This window comes from Argiope bruennichi, chromosome 5 (assembly GCF_947563725.1).
Source record: "Argiope bruennichi chromosome 5, qqArgBrue1.1, whole genome shotgun sequence".
Taxonomy (NCBI): Eukaryota; Metazoa; Arthropoda; class Arachnida; order Araneae; family Araneidae; genus Argiope; species Argiope bruennichi.
The window spans coordinates 61,172,628-61,193,674 of NC_079155.1; the positions used below are offsets into that span (position 1 = coordinate 61,172,628).

The 21,047-nt window shown below is 31.3% G+C and overlaps 1 protein-coding gene across 2 annotated transcripts in view; it reads right to left on the reverse strand.

The window, feature by feature from the left end:
- Window positions 1-6,792: 6,792 nt before the first annotated feature.
- The window catches only part of LOC129969525 (prostaglandin reductase 3-like), a 30,304-nt gene continuing 16,049 nt past the window's right edge, over window positions 6,793-21,047 (reverse strand). For both annotated transcript variants that reach the window (XM_056084134.1, XM_056084133.1), the window contains exons 7-11: window positions 19,342-19,416; window positions 17,438-17,509; window positions 15,343-15,510; window positions 13,611-13,796; window positions 6,793-7,032 (exon numbers count right to left, since the gene is read on the reverse strand). In XM_056084134.1, coding sequence (XP_055940109.1) covers window positions 6,982-7,032; window positions 13,611-13,796; window positions 15,343-15,510; window positions 17,438-17,509; window positions 19,342-19,416 — 552 coding nt within the window. In that variant the 3' untranslated portion in view covers window positions 6,793-6,981. The remainder of the gene's footprint in view (window positions 7,033-13,610; window positions 13,797-15,342; window positions 15,511-17,437; window positions 17,510-19,341; window positions 19,417-21,047) is intronic.

Genomic DNA, 21,047 nt, shown 5'->3' on the forward strand with positions numbered 1-21,047 from the left:
TTAGAACATTGGATCAATAAAACTCTGACAGTTTTTGTTTATAATAAGCCATAACACCTAGACGAGCATCTATTAGTGTGACTCTAAACAATTCAGTTAGTAATTGCTCTGGAGCTCCTTGTTTTGATCGGAAGTCGATTGCTGTATCTAGAAAAATGGAATTTGATCGAGGAGAGATCGGTTCCGGTCAGTAATTTGGTAACTTGATGACTGAAGACTGTAGTAACGATTTGTGTAGTGTAGGATATTTTGATGCCTTTGTGATTAATTGTAACGATTCAATAGAAGGCGGGCAGCTTTTGTAAGATCCAAGTTTCCAGTCTGGGTTTTCAGCATCAGTGTTTTTATGAACGACATCACGGTTAGACCCTGAACGCGTTGCTAAGATGGGAAGATGGTAATATCAGAAAATCGGATTTTTTTTTCGGGAAGAATTTGGTGCTGATAAGGAGTAAGGATGCGTAATGGCGCAAGATGAAGCTTGTAGACTGTAACATTGCAAGGGATAGATAATGGCGAAGTAGTTGGCAGGATCCACCCATTTAATTTGCTTTCAGATTCCATAAAAGACGAGGAATAGTTTCTTTCCTACTTTCGTGAACTGCATATTTTAAATGTGGTCTTCTGGAGTGCAGTGTCCGGCATAGTGTGGTGGTGTCGTTTGTGTGACGAAAGCCGGGATAATTTTGCAGTTCTGCGATTGGGAAAAATTTGGAATTTTTATTGCTAAAATTTAGTTTAACATTACAGAAAAGGATAACATTTGTGTGTTATCTTGGTCTAACATCTAGACAAATTTAGGAAAGGTGTCTAATGGTTAGGTGCCTGGATAACTGTTTACTGACGCCAGGTTTGGTGGGAAATATGGTAGTCGGGCGCTGCCTGGTGTTTATGGCTGGGATCCAAACGCTGTTACCTAGAAAGCGGCAAGCAGAGAATGAAGGATACATGATTGTTTCCCCATGGCGTACTCCTGGAGAAGGGCCAGCGGTTGGAACTCTCCAAAATGGCTGTTCGTGTCTGAGGAATTGGTTGGTGACGTAGTCGGATGACGATTAAGGCATCAGCCAGTGGAATCAATTTTATCGATATTCAGTTCGGTGGTGACGGGGTCAAATAGGCCTCAAATGAGAAACAAGACAAATCTAGAATATTTTGATTTGAAATGTATCTGAACTTCTTACTCTTAAGAAAATTGGATTTTGTGAATCAGTGTTTTTACTCGCTATAAAATTACTTTCAGAAACTGAAGTCTGGCTTTTTTTGGAGGGAGGAGGGGGAAGAAAGTTTTTGACTGAGCTCGTGAGATTACCTCAATATATTCCTGTTAAAAATATCTAAAGGGGAAACATTACCCGGAATTCCTCTTAGAAAATGCATCCACTTTGTTTTATTCGATTTGAATAAAGATTTGAAATATCGTTAACTCCACTAGATTTTAAGAACAAGATTTTAATGTTCAGACATGTTTTCCAATATATCCGTTAAGTCTTCCTATTCTGAAAATAAAAAGTTACGATATTGCATTTTGCAAATGTGAAACCATTTGTTCAAGCTCAAAGGTATCATTAAATAGTCTGACCAGATAAGCCAATTTTGTCTTTCAATATTTAAGTCGCTCGCTATTTTCGGTTACCTTGTGGTTTGTACAACATTTTAACTCGGAACACACTGTAATGGATATTGTTTCTTAAGTTTATTGTCCGGTTATAATCATGAATCATCGTTTATTTTGAATTCTGCATCATTAGTCGGTGGTTGATTTTAAATGTTGATTTATTCTAATCTTGAAGCTTTATTATTGAAATGTTTAACAGCTCAGCAAAATTTAGTTCTTTCATCAATTGTAAAACCAAGTCAAAGGTTTTAGTCTAACTGTTTAGTCGCATATCCTGAATGCCGTGCTTTAAAACGCAGTTTTACCCACGAAAGAAGTTCTAATGTCATTGTGGTCGTATTGGACATAAAAGCACACAAATATTTAATGTTTGTAAACTCCCATTCAACTATAGAATGTAGCCTTTAACAGATACAGATTGAATTATTTTCCATAAAAATGGATCCATATTTTGTCTTCTCCCTGAATATGAACAGAATCTTTTGGAATGTTTAGTTTTTATTTGCTATTAGAATATTTAGTCTTTCAAATTAGCCTTAGTACCATTGCTGACGGTTTTTCTCTTACTGCTTTCTTACTACTTGTCACTATTAAAATATTCATATTTTCTTTGTTTCCAACACAGCTGAGAATGGAATGCATTCAATTATCTGGCATCATTAAAACTACATGAAATCTTTCCCTTGTTCAAATCCAGTGATAATAAATTTGCATTTGCGACATCTCCATTTGACTATTCGCCTTTGTTTTGATCTTTCTAGATATTTAAACTGTTCTAACTTAAATTTTTTGAGCTGAATGATTTCTAAAACCCACAAGAAAGACGTGGCAAATCTTTTTGAGTCATTTAAATGGTAATTAATTTTTGGTTCGGATGGCTCGTGATTTCTGGAAAAGCTGGAAGTTGGGAAACAATCTTACATTAAACATAAGAATAGAACGGAAAATTAAAGTAAGAACATCACCCAGTCTTGAACTATTCTTGCTCTAATTTGCTATCCACGTTTTTTTTCTTGAAACGAAGGATTTGTTTCGTATTTGAATATGTAATTTATAAAGTGTTTTATGGATTAATTAGTCAAATATTTTATAGATTCGAAACGAAATATAAAATTGTTGTCAAAGTTGCTATAGACACTCTTTCTTTTTCACTCGAGCTTTCTATTTCATCCATTGATATAACTATAATCGGCAACAATCAATGCTGCATTGTAAATGTAAAACCTTTTTAGTGTTCATCTAATTAAATATTTCTATATTGTACTGCAAATAATACAATCAATTAATGCCTGTTTTGGCAAGAAAAATTTATATCCATAATGTTTTTGTAGTTTACATTTTCATATCTTTTTGTTTGTGTACTATCTGAATTCAAATAAAAATGTGTATAATCAATTCTTGCATTTTAATAAATGACTACAAAATTTTCATAATTGATCTGAAATACAATTTAATTTTGAAGATTTATTGGTACAAATTGAATTGTATATGAATCTATAGTTCGAAAAAATATCAAGATTTCTTTAATATTAATCTAAATCTTGGATTTTAAATTTAATTGGCTTAATCTATAGGAAATATATCAAGAAACTCGTAGAAAGTGTAATTTTTTAATGAATAATACTTGGCTTTATATTCGTTAACCGGCAGACCTGGCAATTGAATGGGAAATAAAGAACGGGGAAAATTTCCTACTTGGAAGATTCATGTTGAATTATTAAATCCTCAAACTTGCCCGTAAATCAAAACATTCTTTTGATTTCAAATTTAATGTCTTATTTCTTCATTTGAAAATGAATTCAACTCTGAAGGTTTGCTTTAATTCTTTCCCTTCAGAAAAACATAATTCTTCGAATACAATGACTTATTTTCCTGTTCTCAAGAAATAAAAATTGTTCTATAAATTTGTGTCGAATTATCAAAATAGTTTTTTATCATTTATAAAATGTTATTTACTTTAAAATAATGCACCTTCTAGAATAGTGTACGATAACCAATCAATGCAAACGATGAAATATGTATGACGTGCACATTATATAAACGTTTAATGTATTTCTTATAACCGCAGCAGAGCGTTTTTATAAGATGAGAAAGGATTATACTGTGTATAAATGCAATGACATTCCTTATTTTTAAAATCAATCTTTGTAAGAAGTTTTTAAAATATTTTAAAGCGTCGTGCAATTATCCTGATACTGTTCTTTATTTCAATATAAAATCTTTCGAATTCGACTTTTAAATTTGTTTATTTAATTGTAATATCTATGCCATCAATTTCCCAATTCTTTTTAATGTACATTTCCTCTGCCATGATCCTTCAACCATGATTGAGTGAATAGATTTAAGAAAATCAATGGTGAATTAATCTTAATGCCTAGTAAGTTTCTTTACCATTGAAATCTTTGCAAGTTTGAATGGATTTAATTTAAATGTTTTCTTGACAACCATTTCATTTTTATTGAACATCTCAATTTTTTAAAATCCCTTTGCACTATAATGAATATTAAATTTTCTAAGTTCTTAAATGTGGTATTAGACTGAAGTTCTGTGTGAAAACGAAATTTTGAAAAATGATTGCTTTTAAAATTAATCTGTTTTTAATTTTACTGCATAACTGCTGCATATTTTGTGAATTGTAAATATTTAAGAAAGTTGCCTCTGAATTAACTTTGAAAACATTTCTCATTTTCTTTTAACTTCAATTCTCACGTCTTATTTGATTTTTTAATACAATTTTGATTTGATCTATTCTTTACCTGTAGGTACTTAAGTAATCATGTGTAATATTATTGTAGATATTTGCATTTATGTACATAAAATATTATGATTAAACAATGAAACTGTATTCAATGGTTAATAAAATGTTTTTTTATAAAGTGTTTTAATATTTTTAACCCTTTTTTTTCTCTACTGGTTTCCTTTAAAATGTAATTTCATTTCTCAAGAAATTCTAGGAAGTTAATATTGAATTACCACAATGTTAATTTATGAATCTGCATAAATGTAAGGAATTTTAAACGTAATTTATTAAGTTTAATTGTAAGAAGTAGATTTTAATTAAGATGGCAAGACGGCTTATCCCAAATAGCTTTGAAAACTTCGATTAAACTTTCAACTCAAACTCTTAATATATCAAACTGAAATTAATTCCCTGTATGGACACATTTTTTAAAATTAATGTACTGGAGTTGAATTTGTACTGTAATATATTACACTATCTTTCAGACTTGGTTTCAAAACCTTAGATTTTGGTGAAGTCAGAGTTCAAACTGCAATCGTACAAGAATTTTTCTTCTCTAAAAAATATCGGTCTAAATTTGTGCGGAATCTTGGTGATTTAATGTAGTAATATCTTTAACAGTCGTATTTTGTAAAAACAGTCATGAGCAATTTTTAATAGAACAACCTAACATGCTGAAACAAAATTTAAAATTAAAATGAATTCACCTATTCATGAAATACTTTAAAATGGGCATTCAGTTATGGAATTAATCTATATTTCATCCAACCAATCTTAAGATATTATCAAATCCTTTAATTTGGAACACAAGAATCGAGTGGAGTTTTCAGACGTCCAATAATTTCCAAAAAGAATTCGAATAAAATTAAATGTTCGAAAGGGAATGAATTTTCCAATTGGAAAGTTTTGGAAAATTGCAAACGATACAGAACGATAGTAAATGTAAAGGCTTAAAAGTAGGCAATCCAATTCTAAAGTGCATTCTCGCCGCATATGAGCGTATCATGCATAATTTTGATATTTAATGCAGTCGGACTGCAATTGTGCATCGGTGAGCTGACTTATCTATATCCCTCGCTTTTATTTGTACAATTGATTACAAATAAAGTGGAGCACTTCGCCAATAAACTTAAATTTACTATCGTATCTTCACAAAAGATTTTAATATAATGATTCGAGAGACGGTTTGTACAAAGCGACAAACTGATTAATCCAATTAAATATTATATCGAAATTTCTTGCATTACGCAAGATGGAACTTCACTAATTTCATCTTGCATATTGTTTTCGTTCCAAATTAATATTCTTGAGAATGTTGTTTAAAATTATCCCTAAATACAGCCAATTCATTAAAAATTGTATTTAAATAATTACTATTAAATGAATAAAAATAAGAATTTAGGCAATTCCGATTGCTATTTTCAAAAATTTTTATCGATTATTTTTATATAAATTATTACAATATATTCAGTGTTGAATGTTTTAGAATTCAAGCACTAACGGGTTTTATTGCGAATGAAATGTATATTCTCTTAAAATAAGTCTGTCATTCTCGGTATTGGCTAGTCAAACTTTTTTTGGTTGTCATGTTAAATATTTTTCAATAAAGTGTTCCATTTAATCATTTCCCTATCCAATTATTTTTTAAACTGGAATCTTTGAATGATAAATGTAGTGCAAGTTGGGTTTTAAACAAGTTCACTTCTTTCGTTAAGACTAAATATTGCATTTTAAGATTTTTAGAACAAAAACTCTAGAAGTTTGAATATGGAAATAAAGTTGATCTTCGAATCGACTCGTGTCTGCAGGAGCAGCATGATTTTAATGTAACAATTTTTATTCTTGTTCGCGTAAGAAATATCAAAAGAAAAAAACTTGGTCTCAGTATCTTAAGAATAATTAAATGTTAAAATTCACTGAATTTGTATGTCAACTAGTGGATTTTAGACTTAAATTCAATATGACCCATTTCTATTCACATCAAATTTTGGTAGAAGAAAAAATGAACTTTCGAATAAATTTACTTTATTATGGAATCTAGAAATAGTCTATCAAATTCGCTTCCAGATGGCATTATTCATATGGAATTAGTTTAATTACGAATTAATAGATAAAGTGTTTTAAGAATTTAATTATTCTTATTGGATACTTTAATACTTTGCCTTCCACTCAATATCGAGACATTTTTTAAAAACCTAAAAGATTAGGAAATGAGTGAACTTAAGACATTTCTACAAACATAAAAAAAAGTCGATTTACTTCAAATAAAAGGTATAGTTAACTTTCTCTTTACGTTATTTAGGTGCCCCAGAATTTATCGTGTAAACTTTGGTAATTCTTTTCCTTTGCAATACGTGAATTCTCTCATATTCTAATTTTATTATAAAATTAATCAGAAAACTGAAGCTATCGATGAAATATTGGACAAAATACAAGCATTTCTGTCAATTTTATTGAAATAACTACAAAGAATTCAAAATATATACAATTTTATTCTTGAATATTTGATAATTGTGAAACAAATCAACATATAACGAGTTTACGCCTCTCGTCTAGAATCAAACATTGATTGATAGATACTGAATTGTTGCTAGAAAATCTTGTCGTGCAAACCAGCTACAGTTCACGAAACACGGGCAACTACTTTTCCAATATTTTTCCCAGAATGCAAATGCTGAAAAAAAATACATTTATATTTTTTCATAATGAAAGGAATCAACATGCCGCTTTTATAGCAATTCTGGTTAAAATATTTCTGATATTCAATATAGGCTGGAATATTTTATAACAGTTCAAATTGAAAGTAAGTTTAGAAAAGCATTCAATATAATAGGTAATTATAGATTTCTTTCAAATTTTATGGAAATTCATTATGTTGAATTTATATTTTATGCACCCATATGATTGTGAAGGAAGTGAAATTATTCCAAATACAAAGTTAGGATTATTCGGGTACTATTTGTTTCAGTATCCTGAGACGACCACTTTTAGACAATTCTATCTCGCTAAAGAGTCAAACGCGGAAAGATGGCCGCATTTCCGGAATTCTTGGAACGAAAACGTATTTAAATAGGGCAGAAATCAAGTTCGATTTTTTTTCTTCGCGTATATATGAGTATCTTGTCGTTTCTGACCGTGTTATTTTATTTTAATTCAGTCCGCGATTAACGCGAGTTTACTTTATTATTAAATATAAACATCTCCTGCTTTCATATTTCCTCTCATCCCTATTTTGACCCATGCGCAAAAGCGAGGAGGGTTTTAGAATCTGTTGGTAAACAATAGATAACTCGACAATTACAGGATTAGAATATAACAGATGAAAATGCTTAGATCAGGAAAATGTTGAAATCAGGACCACAACTCTGATTTAATTCTACCCGACTCGATTCACAATCTTCACTTAAAACATCCTACTATAATTCATCGAAAAGGGAGAATTCTCCATTCTGATGAGTAGACAGGCAGTCGTCACAAATGAAATAATTTCTCTTGCTCCTTGTGTAAGTGAAAGATGCGCTTTCGGCTCAGCTAATGCTGAGGCGCCAGCTTCCCCAATCGACTTCGGAACCAGGTTAAAATTCTACCAAACTAAGCAAACTAAGACAGCAGGAAGTTAACATTCAAATGGCTGTATCAGAATAGTTCTAAATATTGCTGATTACAGAAATAAAACCTACTTTAAGCAGCAATTATATAATTATCTTGCTGATGTTAAATCATAATTAAAAGTCTACCAATAAACACAAACATAGACGATATGAAATCAATAAATGAGCAAAGAAATTTTAGCAGTGAACAAGCGGTTTGTTTTGAATACCGTTGTTTGAGCCAATTGCTATATCTATAATATACAATGCAATGATTCCCTGCAGCTGAAACCTCAAATTCCTAAAATTAAAGAAAATCTTCAAAAATGCTTTACCTTTCTGTAATTAATCATTGTTCTATCACCTGGAGGGTAGACTAGATGCTTAAAATGTGGAAAGAATTAACAAATTGTAAATTACCTTGTCATTGAGAGAATGAATCTGCTTTAGTTGTGGGCTCGCAGAATGCATAGCTTCATAGACAAAATAAGAAAACTTTACAAACTATCCGCTGTTGCATCATCATTACTTTCTTCCTACTTATTTAATAGATCATGATCCTTCGTTCATGTCACAGAGAATCATTAAGCTCAATCAGCAAAATTCAATCCAGTTATTGGCAACACCATGATCCAGCAGATGGCGCCACGCCTCTAACCCAATTTATTGTCGATGATCTGACTCTATTAGCATAAAATATCGTATTATATCCCCACGACGTTTTTTAATGTTCTAAATGGCGTTAAATACCATGAAAATATCATAATATTGGTCGTTTCGTGCTGGCTATGGAGTATGAATGAAACATTTGAAAATGAATGCACCGAGTGAGATAAGAGTACTTGTAAAATCTAGACTAGAGATGTTAAGATTATTTGAATCTATAAATCCAGAAGAAGCATAATTCAAACTGTTAGTTAAATATTGCGTAAATGCCCATAGAAAATAACCAGTACAGCATAAGGATAGCCTTCTGGGATGCTAAGGGCTTTACATCTCGAACACAACAATTTACAGAGTTTAAAATAATATCGGGATTGAGCTTGTTTATAATCCTGAAGAACCACCTAAGCTATTCTATTGGTTTGAAAAGGTCAAATTATGGTTCGCACCAATACTACGGAACAAACCAAACCTTATGAAATTTAGAGAAGATGTAGCCATTCTAATCAAAAACTGTAAAATCCCCCTTCCCTCCTTATCTCAAATACAAGCTTCAATTATTTCATTCAGCCTGAGGAACTCGGATCGATGTAGCCATTCTAATCAAAAACTGTAAAATCCCCCTTCCCTCCTTATCTCAAATACAAGCTTCAATTATTTCATTCAGCCTGAGGAACTCGGATCCGATCAATGTAGAATTCGACCTCTCAACAGATACATTCTCATTCAGGATTTTGACATACTAATAATTTAGGTAACATATGCATTTTAAGGGCAATTTTAACGCTCGTCACATTAATAAAAGATCAAATATAGAAAGGAGAAACAAAATTTAAGTTATTCTCTTCAAAAACGAACTAGCGATCATCCCATCCTTTCCTCACCCAATATAGTAAATACACAGCTTCTTTCATAGATCTTGCTATGACAAACTTTTTATTCCACTACGGTATATTTTCATGCCGGAACTTCGTCCAACGTACAAAACACAAATTATAAACTTCTACTTTAAAGTTAAAACAACAAAGCAAAACAAAATAATAAATTGAAAATTAACTGGATGGAATTTAGAATTGATTTGATCAATCACACAGATTTCAACAGCACATACAGTGGAAAAGAACTTTGAAAATTTCATATAAAAATTTTCCAAGGAACTACCAATATTTTTCACGAAAACTCGGAAGAAATAGAAACACAGCTCAGTCTGTAAAAAAGAATTATTACGACTTGGAATCGAAGCTCATACGAAATGGCAAACCCAGCATATAAAAAAAAAACGATAAATTAAATAGAGAAACGCAAAAATGCATCAATAAGAAAAAAACTGGATCAATAAACTTACAGCCCTACATCCCTATAATAAACTTCAGAAACCTGCAATAATAGAAGGAAACAACACAAAAGAATTCAGTTCTTTAAAGTCAGAACAGCACAGAAATTTCGAACACAGTGAAACTTTAACTCAAAATCTTGGCGCAACAATTACCAGTGAACAACATGCACAACACAACGACAGAGATTAAATTAAAAATTTTAAAAAGATACCCGATAGTTTATATGTAGAGCCATATAAACTTATGGAATTTATTAATTATATCAGAACATTAGAAATTTGAAAGACATCATTCATTGAATGATACCTCCAGCAAAATTGTCAGAATACCTTCAGAATAAACTAAAATGACCTGATAAATTTGCAGGGCAGGCACTGTTTGGTTGCATATTTTGAAATACAATAAATGAAAAAAAATGTAGTAAATTACTTGGAATTTGTGATAAAGCTGAAATTTGCAGGATTTTATAATTCGCTATTTATATGTTAAATTATTGTTATCTCTGTTCACATTTAAATTTTAATTTTTCCCAAAGTACACATTTAAATTTTAATTTTTCCCAAAGTACACTTTTTAACAAATATTCGACTATATGGGTTTCAGAATTGAGGAGCTAAGTAATAAGTAGAAACAACACGGAAATGCCGCCAATATTAACTTTTAAACAAGTATCACACCCCAACTGAATATAATTTATAAAAACACTAATTCCTAACAGTCAAAGTTTAGTATCGGTAATGTGATTGGGATCATCTAAGAAATGTATCAGTTCTAGTGCAACTCATCAGGGTTTTTTTCGGGATGAACAATTAGATTGACACTTTATATCATAGCATTTGCTTTGGAGTAGAAGTATCATATATATCATGCTCTTGGTGATCTTTTATGAAGGACAATAAAAATGTGATAAAATATATGTTTGATTGGCGATAACAAAGGGTTTTTCATCCTTTCTTATCTCCTATTTTCCCTTTCTTATCTGTGAGGTTAAAAATATTATTCTTTTCTATTTCCTCTCAAAACTTATGAGCAAATTTTTGAACCCTCTGACAAATGTAATTCAAGTTATATTCAAGTTTTTCGTATTTTAAATGAGAGCTTTCAAAAATAATAAAAATTGCTCTAGAGAATCAGTAGGGGCATTTACTTCTACTATATTATCATATATGCGACAGTGTCGCTTCGTACATTCGCCGTGCATTTTACAGTATAAAAGCTTGTTTCTTTGGCAGTCAGTTGGAAATGAGTCATAATGAGTTGGAATCATTTGTCCTTTGAGTTAACTCTGTTTCTTCAACTTTTGATTTGTTCATTAAAGTTATCTTTTTTTATGTTTATTAAAATTATATTTCGTTGATTAGAACGAACTAATTGAGTCTTTGAAGTTAATTAAACACACAGTAGGCATACAACTTTTATAGGTAGTGTCTAACGGTTATTTTTACCCTTGGGGAAAACACCCGGGGAGGGCACCTCGGAAAGAGGATGAGATGCTTCCGGTATGGTGGTTGGATCTCGCCACCCTGGAGGGTACACAAAATGGTGGGGGATCTGGCTCCTCCCATCGATGACGGGATGTACTTCCTTCGTATCCTAAGGGCCATACCGTGGCCGGTGATGGCCCTTAGGATTCAACCACAGTTCCCGCCAGTATTACTATTGCGACGGTCCGGTCATTCAGTTTTCGTTATCTGTGTGCCTTCGGGCAGGTCGGAGAGTCAGTGATATGACTTATCCTTGGGGAACAATATCTTTAGTAATATATACTCACAATGGTGGCTTCGCATATACTTATTTAGTATGAAAACTTGACAGTTTCGCAGGAGAATCCGTAAGGGAAAGGGCATGTGCATTTTGAACTCCTTCTCGATAATTTCCAATTTTTATTTTACATCTACAGTTTTGATATCTAAAGAACAAACAATTTTAATTATTTTACTCGCTTCTATTTTAGAGTTATCGTGTTCATATTAATAGTCTGTCAGTTGATGAATTTATCCAAAATTGAAGTAAATTTTGCTGTAAAGATCATTGACAATAATTCACTTGTTGATTGAGTTTTAGACTTACATTGTTCAGAGACCCACGAATGGACGGTTTAGTTTAGTTATATTAACGTCCCTTTTGAAGAACACTACGGCTATTTTGGGACGGACCTCGTAATTTTGAATCGCGGTCAGATGACGAGAACGACACCTGAGCTGGCACCCCCCCTCTCCACTCCACACCACACCAGCCGAAGGACGTTTGGTCAGGACCGATTTAACGTGCAACAGACCCCCTTACACGACGGTTCTTCGGTAGAATCGGGTCTCGAACCTGCAACCCTCCGGTTCCGAAGCCGAGACCTTACCACCAGACCACCGAAGCCTACACGAATGGGCAGAGAGACAGCCAGTGGGGCAGCCAGTGGGGCAGCCAGTGGGCAAATTGACAGCCTAAGAAGGGGCAGAGAGTTTAAGAACCCAGTCCAAATTTTTATACTGATCTATCATTTTGGTGATAACACTATACATCATATTTCATCTATCAAATTGCATAGAGACGGGGAAACTTCCCATGGGCAGATTGACACTCACTATGATTTACAAATTTCGTACTGAATTCCATTCGTTTGACAGGCATCATTTGGAGCTGTGTTCCCTAAACAGATAAAACTGAAGACAGACAAAATCCCAAAGACTTTTCTGAAACTTCGACCTTGAAAGTGTAATAATTTTCGAATCACTCAAAGATTATAATACTGTGTATTCATAAATGAATACCTCAACTTTGCAGGCTATTAAAAGAAAACAAAAAAAAAAGTATACGATAACTCATCCCATACATTTTTCTGCATGTCTGGAGTGTAGCTTTGAAAAGTTGCAGATATGCATGTATGGCAATATCTGGCACAACGAGCCACCGTTAGATTGAACGCAATTAGTTTCATATATGTGATTCATTTCTGGCTGTTAAGATTCTGTAATACTGCTACCCTGCTAGTATAATTACATGACAAGGAAATTTTTTGTAAATATTTATGACTGCTGAATGGCGACCAGGTCAATGATGTTCATGTATGGCAATATCTGGCACAACGAGCCACCGTTAGATTGAACGCAATTAGTTTCATATATGTGATTCATTTCTCGCTGTTAAGATTCTGTAATACTGCTACCCTGCCAGTATAATTACATGACAAGGAAAATTTTTGTAAATATTTATGACTGCTGAATGGCGACCAGGTCAATGATGTTCATGTATGGAAATATCTGGCACAACGAGCCACCGTTAGATTGAACGCAATTAGTTTCATATATGTGATTCATTTCTCGCTGTTAAGATTCTGTAATACTGCTACCCTGCTAGTATAATTACATGACAAGGAAACGTTTTGTAAATATTTATGACTGCTGAATAGTGGCCAGGTCAATGATCTCCCGCCCTTGGTGACCTTAACATTGAAAAATTTAAATTGAACATTTTTATGTTTCAAGTTTCGATTAACAACAAGGTTGTTCTTTGTTTTTCTATTTTTTAACAGCCCAAAAAGGTTCATTTATGAAAAAATATTTTTAATTTGAATGCTTTGCATAAGCGAGAAAAGTAATGGCATTGATTCCCTTCAAATTTATTTATTATGAAAAATTAAATAGAACTTAATGAAAATGACAGCTTACCTCCACTGCTTTGATAATACCTTCTACGCCAAAAAATTCACTTCCCGTCGTTTTTTCTCCATTGTCACATACAACAGTCAACTTTCCACTTTCAAGACTTTCGCTCAAGTATTTGAAATAGTAACCCTCTTCATCAGGGTACTGGGTGAAGAGAAAACCCTGGACAGTCGCAGATTTAGTAAGAAGCTGTGGGAAAGATCAGTATGTAAGAATACATATTTCTTTCATTTAATTGAATTACTGCTTTCCTTTAGCAACCAACTGGTTCACCTTGAAAATTAGTAGCATACAATATCAATCAAATTTCTTGAGAATAACTTGATGTTCATAAAATAATTGAACTGAAAATAATTTTATGCACCGATTTATGTCAGATAATAGAGCCGTCTTATTTCGATTGCTTTTTTAGTATATTACCTTTTCTCATGGAATCGAGTACAATAAAAACTTAAGTAAAGTAAAATAAGTAAAACGTAAGTAAGTGAGTAATCCATTTCAAATTGCATTTTCTCTCCTGAAATAATGTAATTTTACTTTCCGATTCTTCGTATAGACAATGCAGATAATAATATTTTTTCTTTGTACTTCCTTTTCATTATTGAAAGATGAGATTAAATATTTAATGAAACGATAAAATTTATTATTAAAAGTTATTCAAAAAAATATTTTAAAGAAATTATCAAAATTTTAAAAAAGGGTGCGCAACAAATTAATTAATATCATTAAAAATTATTTTTAAATTTTAAAATGGTGTAAATATCAGCTTTGTGTAATAAGACGTTCCAGAATTATCGGGTGAAAAAGCAAAAATTTTGTTTATTTTTTTTATTATTAAAATTTCGATGAAATGAATGATTGCAATGAAAATTAATAAATGAAATGAAATTATATTTAAAATCTAAAAGAATGAAAGAAATAAAATTCGCAAAAATTGTTTGTATCACATATTAATAGAGTAATTACTAATGAATTTTAAAACATTGCTCATCACATTTTGATTATTATATCCCGTTAAATATTACAAAATCATTTGTATGAATCGGAGTGGTAATGGATAAATGAAAATGCTATGACATGATGCCAGTGATATTATTTTCTAAATCTATGAACAAATCTGCATTATTTACAAGAAATTTCATTTAAAGAGGTTAACTAATTTATAACTATTTTTAAGCATACACTTAAAAAAGAGTATAAAAATACCTGAGAACAAAAAACTTCAAAAAAACTGTGTTATTACTAGTTCGTAGTTTCATTTAAAAAATCAATTCAAAATCTAATATTTCATGCTTCGTTTCATCATATAGTGAAGAAATAAGAGGGCGACTCTTCGAGCTGATTGTTTTAATTCAAAATTAGTTACAGACCATTAGTTCTATGTGTAAAAATAATTCTATTCTTCTGATTTTTTGCTATTGGGAGTTATGGTGCTCATATTCATTAAAAATCTCGATACTGTAATGTTACATAACCTTGTTATAAGAAAGTATAAAGAATTATATTTATAAAAGATTTCATTAATATTAAACAGGCACTAATTCTTTTATAAACCAATATATTTCTGATGAAAATCAGACTATAAGTTTAACAAAAAAAAATCAAAGAGGAAGAGAGGAAGTAAAAAAATTTAACCGGTACTGTAAGTTTGTGGGGGAAAAAATTATTTTCAATAATAATATGATGTTATTGATATTAAAATCTTATTCAAAATATAAAAAATAAAAACTCCTACTTGTGAAGGCAAATTTGACAAGTCTACTTTCGTAAGGGCTTCTTTATTTTCTGTTTTATAACCAGATATGCCGCCGACAATCAACAACCTTCCACGGATAGCCAGATGTTTTAGACATTCTGTGAAAACCTTTCCTCCGATTGTTTCCCATATCACGTTGATTCCTTTCTGCAAAATTATGATTAATTAGAATTTACTACAGTATTTAAGAATTCTTTTGCTTCTATACTTGTCAAATAAATAGTTTTAACCTGTCATCTGCTAAGGTTTACTCTTGTGATTCGAATCATCTATCTGTTACCGTAAAAGATCGAAACTCAAGAATGTCGCATTTCACTGGTGAATATCAACACATACTAAATGCGTCGGTGAAAAACCGAATGTTTGATTATGATCTTGAATATTCGGACCATTTCCGGTGTATGTCGACAAACACAAATATTCTTTGGTAAAGGTCGAAAAAAGACAACAAAGATAACTTCAAACAAAAAATATATGCTATTAAAATTTTATTATATAAAAATAAATTTAAGGGGTCTAATTCAAAAATTGACAACTTTAACTTTTAAGGTGAGGAAGTTTTTGAAGCTGATTTTCTTTAATGATGCTGAAATGTTTAAATATTATTCCAATCTTTTTTTGTCTTAAAAAAATTGATATTTTTAAGGTTTTGGGGTACCAAGCTCCCTCAATAAGATATGATTTTAAAACGTAGCAAAAATATTTTTATTCTTTTTATTCTAGGAAGGTTATTTTTCAGTGAATCCTAATGGCGAGGTTATAACAGAATAGCCCACAACAGAATAAAAAGCAAATTCTTTGTAGGCTAAACTTATAATTAAAATCTTACTGCTTAGCAGGTACTGCGATAAATGTTATCATTATTAAGAAGGGTAGTAATATTGATCACCCCTTCTTCTCACTCTAGAATCTAAAGTTACATGCCCCCCCCCTCTCCCAACAAAAAATAATAATCCCGGGCTGCCTCTTAAATCTACCAACGCATTTAAATTCTCCAGTTAGTTCCGCAGTGAAAACTCCTCTACAGAATGACGAACCCCTTCTCTTCACCGTGATTGGTCATTTTTCTCTGCAAGAGAGGCGAAAAAGTTACGTCACACTTGTGACGTTTTATCTACCTAAAATACGGAGAAAATGCCAATCTCCGACATGTTCAACATTCACCATTAGTGCATGGTGAACGTCGGCATTTGCTTGTATAAGTTAGAAATAAGGATGTTCAGCAAATGTTACTGACGTACACCATATGAATGTTGACTTTCACCAATAAAAGTTAACATTTTCCAATTTTTGGTCTTTCATCGTAACATATCTAATTAGATGGTCACTTCTTTGCCGTCTCTCAATTGAATGGCTTATTTAGTGGAATAACAGATGCTAGCTTATTAGATAAAAGGTGTGAATCACAAGCGCTTATCAATGTGTTAATTAGAATACAATTCGTTTTTTATTTGAATCTGAAGGAAATTCCGGAAATTTTGATAAAACTTATTAAAACCAGAATTATATTAAATTCAAAATTTTCAATAGTGCGTTATATGATGTACATTATTCAAAACTATTTTAAGTTTAATAGTTTAAAATGCAAAAAATTTCTAAAATATTAGAATAAATTTATATATAATTTAAGTTCAAAATAAAATTTTCAATTTGGTGCCTTAAAAAGTACAGTTTTTGGATTAGCAAAGATTTGACTGGAAGACCGAAATATATACTATATAAATAATATGTATTACAGTGGCACTTGTAAGGAAATATTTAATATAATCATTTCCTTACAGAAAATACTTCCAATGAAACTGCAAATTTGAATAAATTTAAAAGTATGTATTACAATAATTAGTTTTAAACGAATATAAAAGAAAACAATTCTATATTTACTTACTCGTCTGTAAACTAAAGTTTCCAATTCTGTTACGAATCTTTTCTTAATATTGTAAACAATACTAGTTTTTATATTTATTTTATTAATTATTCCATTGCATACATTCAGATGTAAGACATTTTTTGTTAATTTTAGAAAACGCGAGTGTAGTTAAAACTCTAAAAAAGCTGATAATATTTGAAGCCATACCGGATATTCTTTGGATAGTACTTCTCCCAAATCTTCTTTCTTGTAGTTGATAATCCGATCACATCCAAGTTCCTTCATAAATAAATAAAAATGACCATAATTTTGTTTTATGATAAAGATATTTAAGACATGAGAAATACAGAAAAAAAGCAAAAGATTCTTTATTAGAGCTAAAATGCAAAAACAGTTATAATTTAATTTTAATGCACCAAATGGTTATTATCGTTTCATTTTTTTTAAAGTAAAGAATTTATTTCAAAAACTAAATTATTTTATTTAACGAAAATTATGAATTATTCTTCAGTCAGAATGAGAAAATTATCAATTCAAACATTTAAAATATTCGAACTTTGCACAACCTTTACAATACTGTTTCAAAAACCTAACAATAAATAATTAAACGATTTAGTAGTTAATCTTGCAAACCTGGAGCGGAAAATTATTAATTTCGATATTTGATTAATTGATATAAGCCCAAAATGCCCCAAAGCTATGTGTGTTATTCATATAGTCCCCCTATATGTGTTATTTAATTGCTTATTCCTGGCCCTAAACTCTAAAAGACATCTCGAGAGGAACTGTTTAATGCCTAGATTACATTTCCATTATTGAAAGTACAATTAAAAAAATTGTCTTTCAACAAAAATATTCTTCATTGCATACTAAATGTTATAAAAAAATTACTTCATGAAATAGCGAGAAATTTTCTTCAAGAATAAAGCAAACATAATTGCTTTTTGTGTGTGTGTGTGTGATTGGCATTTCCTGATAATAGAGGTTGTTTCATTTTCATCCAAGTGTGACATGCTACCCGAGATTGTGCACAATACAAATTGAGTTGTAAGTTCGGATACAATTTAAAATAATGGTCAGTACATGGATAGAAAGAATCTATAAAAGGACTTCAAAAGCTTAACGAAATCAATTTTGGCATTAGAAATCTTATATTGTCCTTTTTTAAATATTGCTTCTTTTTTTTCAGAATAGTATTGATCCAATTCAAAGAGAAAGCAAATTATACTATTTGGTTATCTACGTGAAAATCGATCTTTTCTTGTCAAAAAAGCTTGAATTCCCCCCCCCCAAAAAAAAAAACGGTGGAAATACTTCACAAGAGCTCCATCTGCCAAATGAAAAAAAAAAATTTAATTTAATCAGCAAATAAAAATTTAAAATAAAATTTAAAAACACGCGGATAAATCTAAATTTATCCAGATCCTTTTAGCAAATTCTTTCTGTCATAATATTTATAAAATTACATTTATTTCATTTTACGCCTGTATACTTCCGCTGGATTTAGGTACAGCTGTTTTTAATAAACATTGTTTTCTACTACACCAGTTGAAAACCAAATTACATGTAATCGAGCAGTTCGCTGAAAGTTCCATTCTCATAGTCAAAATGATTTAAGAAATGCATTTGCTACTGCAATAAAAAATCATTAATTCTTTTTCAGTAATTGAAGATTGGGATTTCCTTTAAAAAAAATCAAATTTAGAGGAAATTTTAAAACTCATCTTTATACAGCACAGCCAAATATTACATTTTAGCCATTGAACAAAATAAAATCGATCTATGAAATCATGTACACATAATTTGGGTATAAGCTGATTACTCGTTTAAACTATTCCTCTTTCATAAGTGATTAAATAATGTATGCCATGAGCTATGAAGTGTTAAAGTGAATTATTCTATTGTAAGTAATATTGCCGAAGTAAATACTGTAGTCGCTTATGAATTTCTGTTCTGACATTTAGATGAAGCTCCATCGTTAATTCACACTTCAATTTTTGATATTGATTGCAGTGACGTTTCTATCTTAAAATTTATCACGACACTTTTAAAGAAGTATTTAGCTCATAAATTTAAAGGAATGCATTAATAAATGAAAAAAAAAGTCCAACCTTTAAGATTTTCTCTTTTTCTTCCGATGAGCATGTGCCAATGACATGACAGCCAACCGCTTTAGCCCATTGCACCTGCATATACAAATAAATGTTTTTAGCGTTACTAAAGCGTTTATAAATTATTCTAACAATATAAATGCTATTTCATTTTATTTCAAAAAAATCTATGTGGAGTTTCTTATGATATATTAACTAAATATCTGATATTAAAATATGTATTCTATAGTAAAAAAGCATAGAGATGCTCATTGCTCTTGTAATAATTGCACTCTTTATTTTTTTACTCTTATTTTATTTGCTTACTTTTTGTGCAAAAGCATAGAAATGCAGTCATTCGTTAAATAGCAAATGTTTCCTATTTAACAGTTCTTGCATTGAAAATTACTACAAAAGAAACAATTCGTAAATTATGTGATAAACATATTGATTGTAATTCGAAGTATATTCTTTTGAAATTAACATCCACTTTGAAATTATTCTTCATTACAAAAAGAGTTATTTTTGCACAGAACTTTTATTTTTATTACAATCAGCATTTATATAATTTAAATACTTCTCACTGTTTTTGTTTTTGTTTTAATTTTGAAGGAATTTTCTCTAAACTTCTTTTTTCAAAACTTAAATCTGTACTCAAATATTAAAAAAAATAATAATATAATAGTAAATAATAAATAACAATATAGTTAGTTATAATAATAATATAATAAATCGATAAGAGTGCGGAAGATTCTATTTTAAGCTATACGGATAAAGTGTTTATTCTTCAGAAGAAAATTTATTTTCTATTTAAATATATTTAGAAATGAAAAAGAAAATTTTCCTTTATTAAATTCATTTTTTGAAAGAAGACATTTTTTGAACCCAATTGTTACAATTGGAAACTAACGCAAAATAAATTATGAGACAAACAATACAGAAAAATGTATTTAATAATTTAAAAATTTAATTTTCAGGTGTTCGGATGGTAGGATCTCTGCTTCAGGACTGATAATTCCGGGTTAGTGACCATATTCCATTAAAAAAAACGACATAAAAGGGTATCTAAAGCATTTTAAATCCCATGGGCCCAAATATCCCACAAGTGTGGCATGAAAATTTGGAATGGAAAGTGGCTGATTACGAATTGTTACGAAATTTCAGGGTGTTCGTTTGGATAGTGGAAGTGATATGGTGTGGAGAACGCTCAACCAGCAGGTGGTAGTAGAAAAAAAACAACGAAGACAGAACAGCACAAAGACGACGAGTACGCCGAAGACAACTATGCACAGCAGAGACGAACACAGTAGACGACAGTAGCACACTTCAGTAGACAGCAGAACACGAAGAGGATAGACAGAATCCAGCAGGAGAGGGGTTCCTGGGAGCTTCGCTCTACCGTCTCTCCAACGGCTGACCTTCTCGCTTTAGCTGCTGACTCGCTACTTCTCACACGACTTCACTTACACCACTCTTCGCAGCTTGATGGCTGGGTTGACAGGGCGCCTAGCCCCGGCATGAGGCTTACCCCCGGTAAGGAGAGACTTCACAGTGCTTTGCTGTCTATACTTTGCCGTGGCCTTCTTCGACTAAATTTGGAGATGGCGAGTGTCAGGACTCATAACTTACACCACTCTTCGCAGCTTGAGAGTGCCTGTCTTTTATAGTTGCGGGGGGCGGGTATAGAATCTTCCAGACCAATCAGGACGTCTCTGGGTGTATCTCGG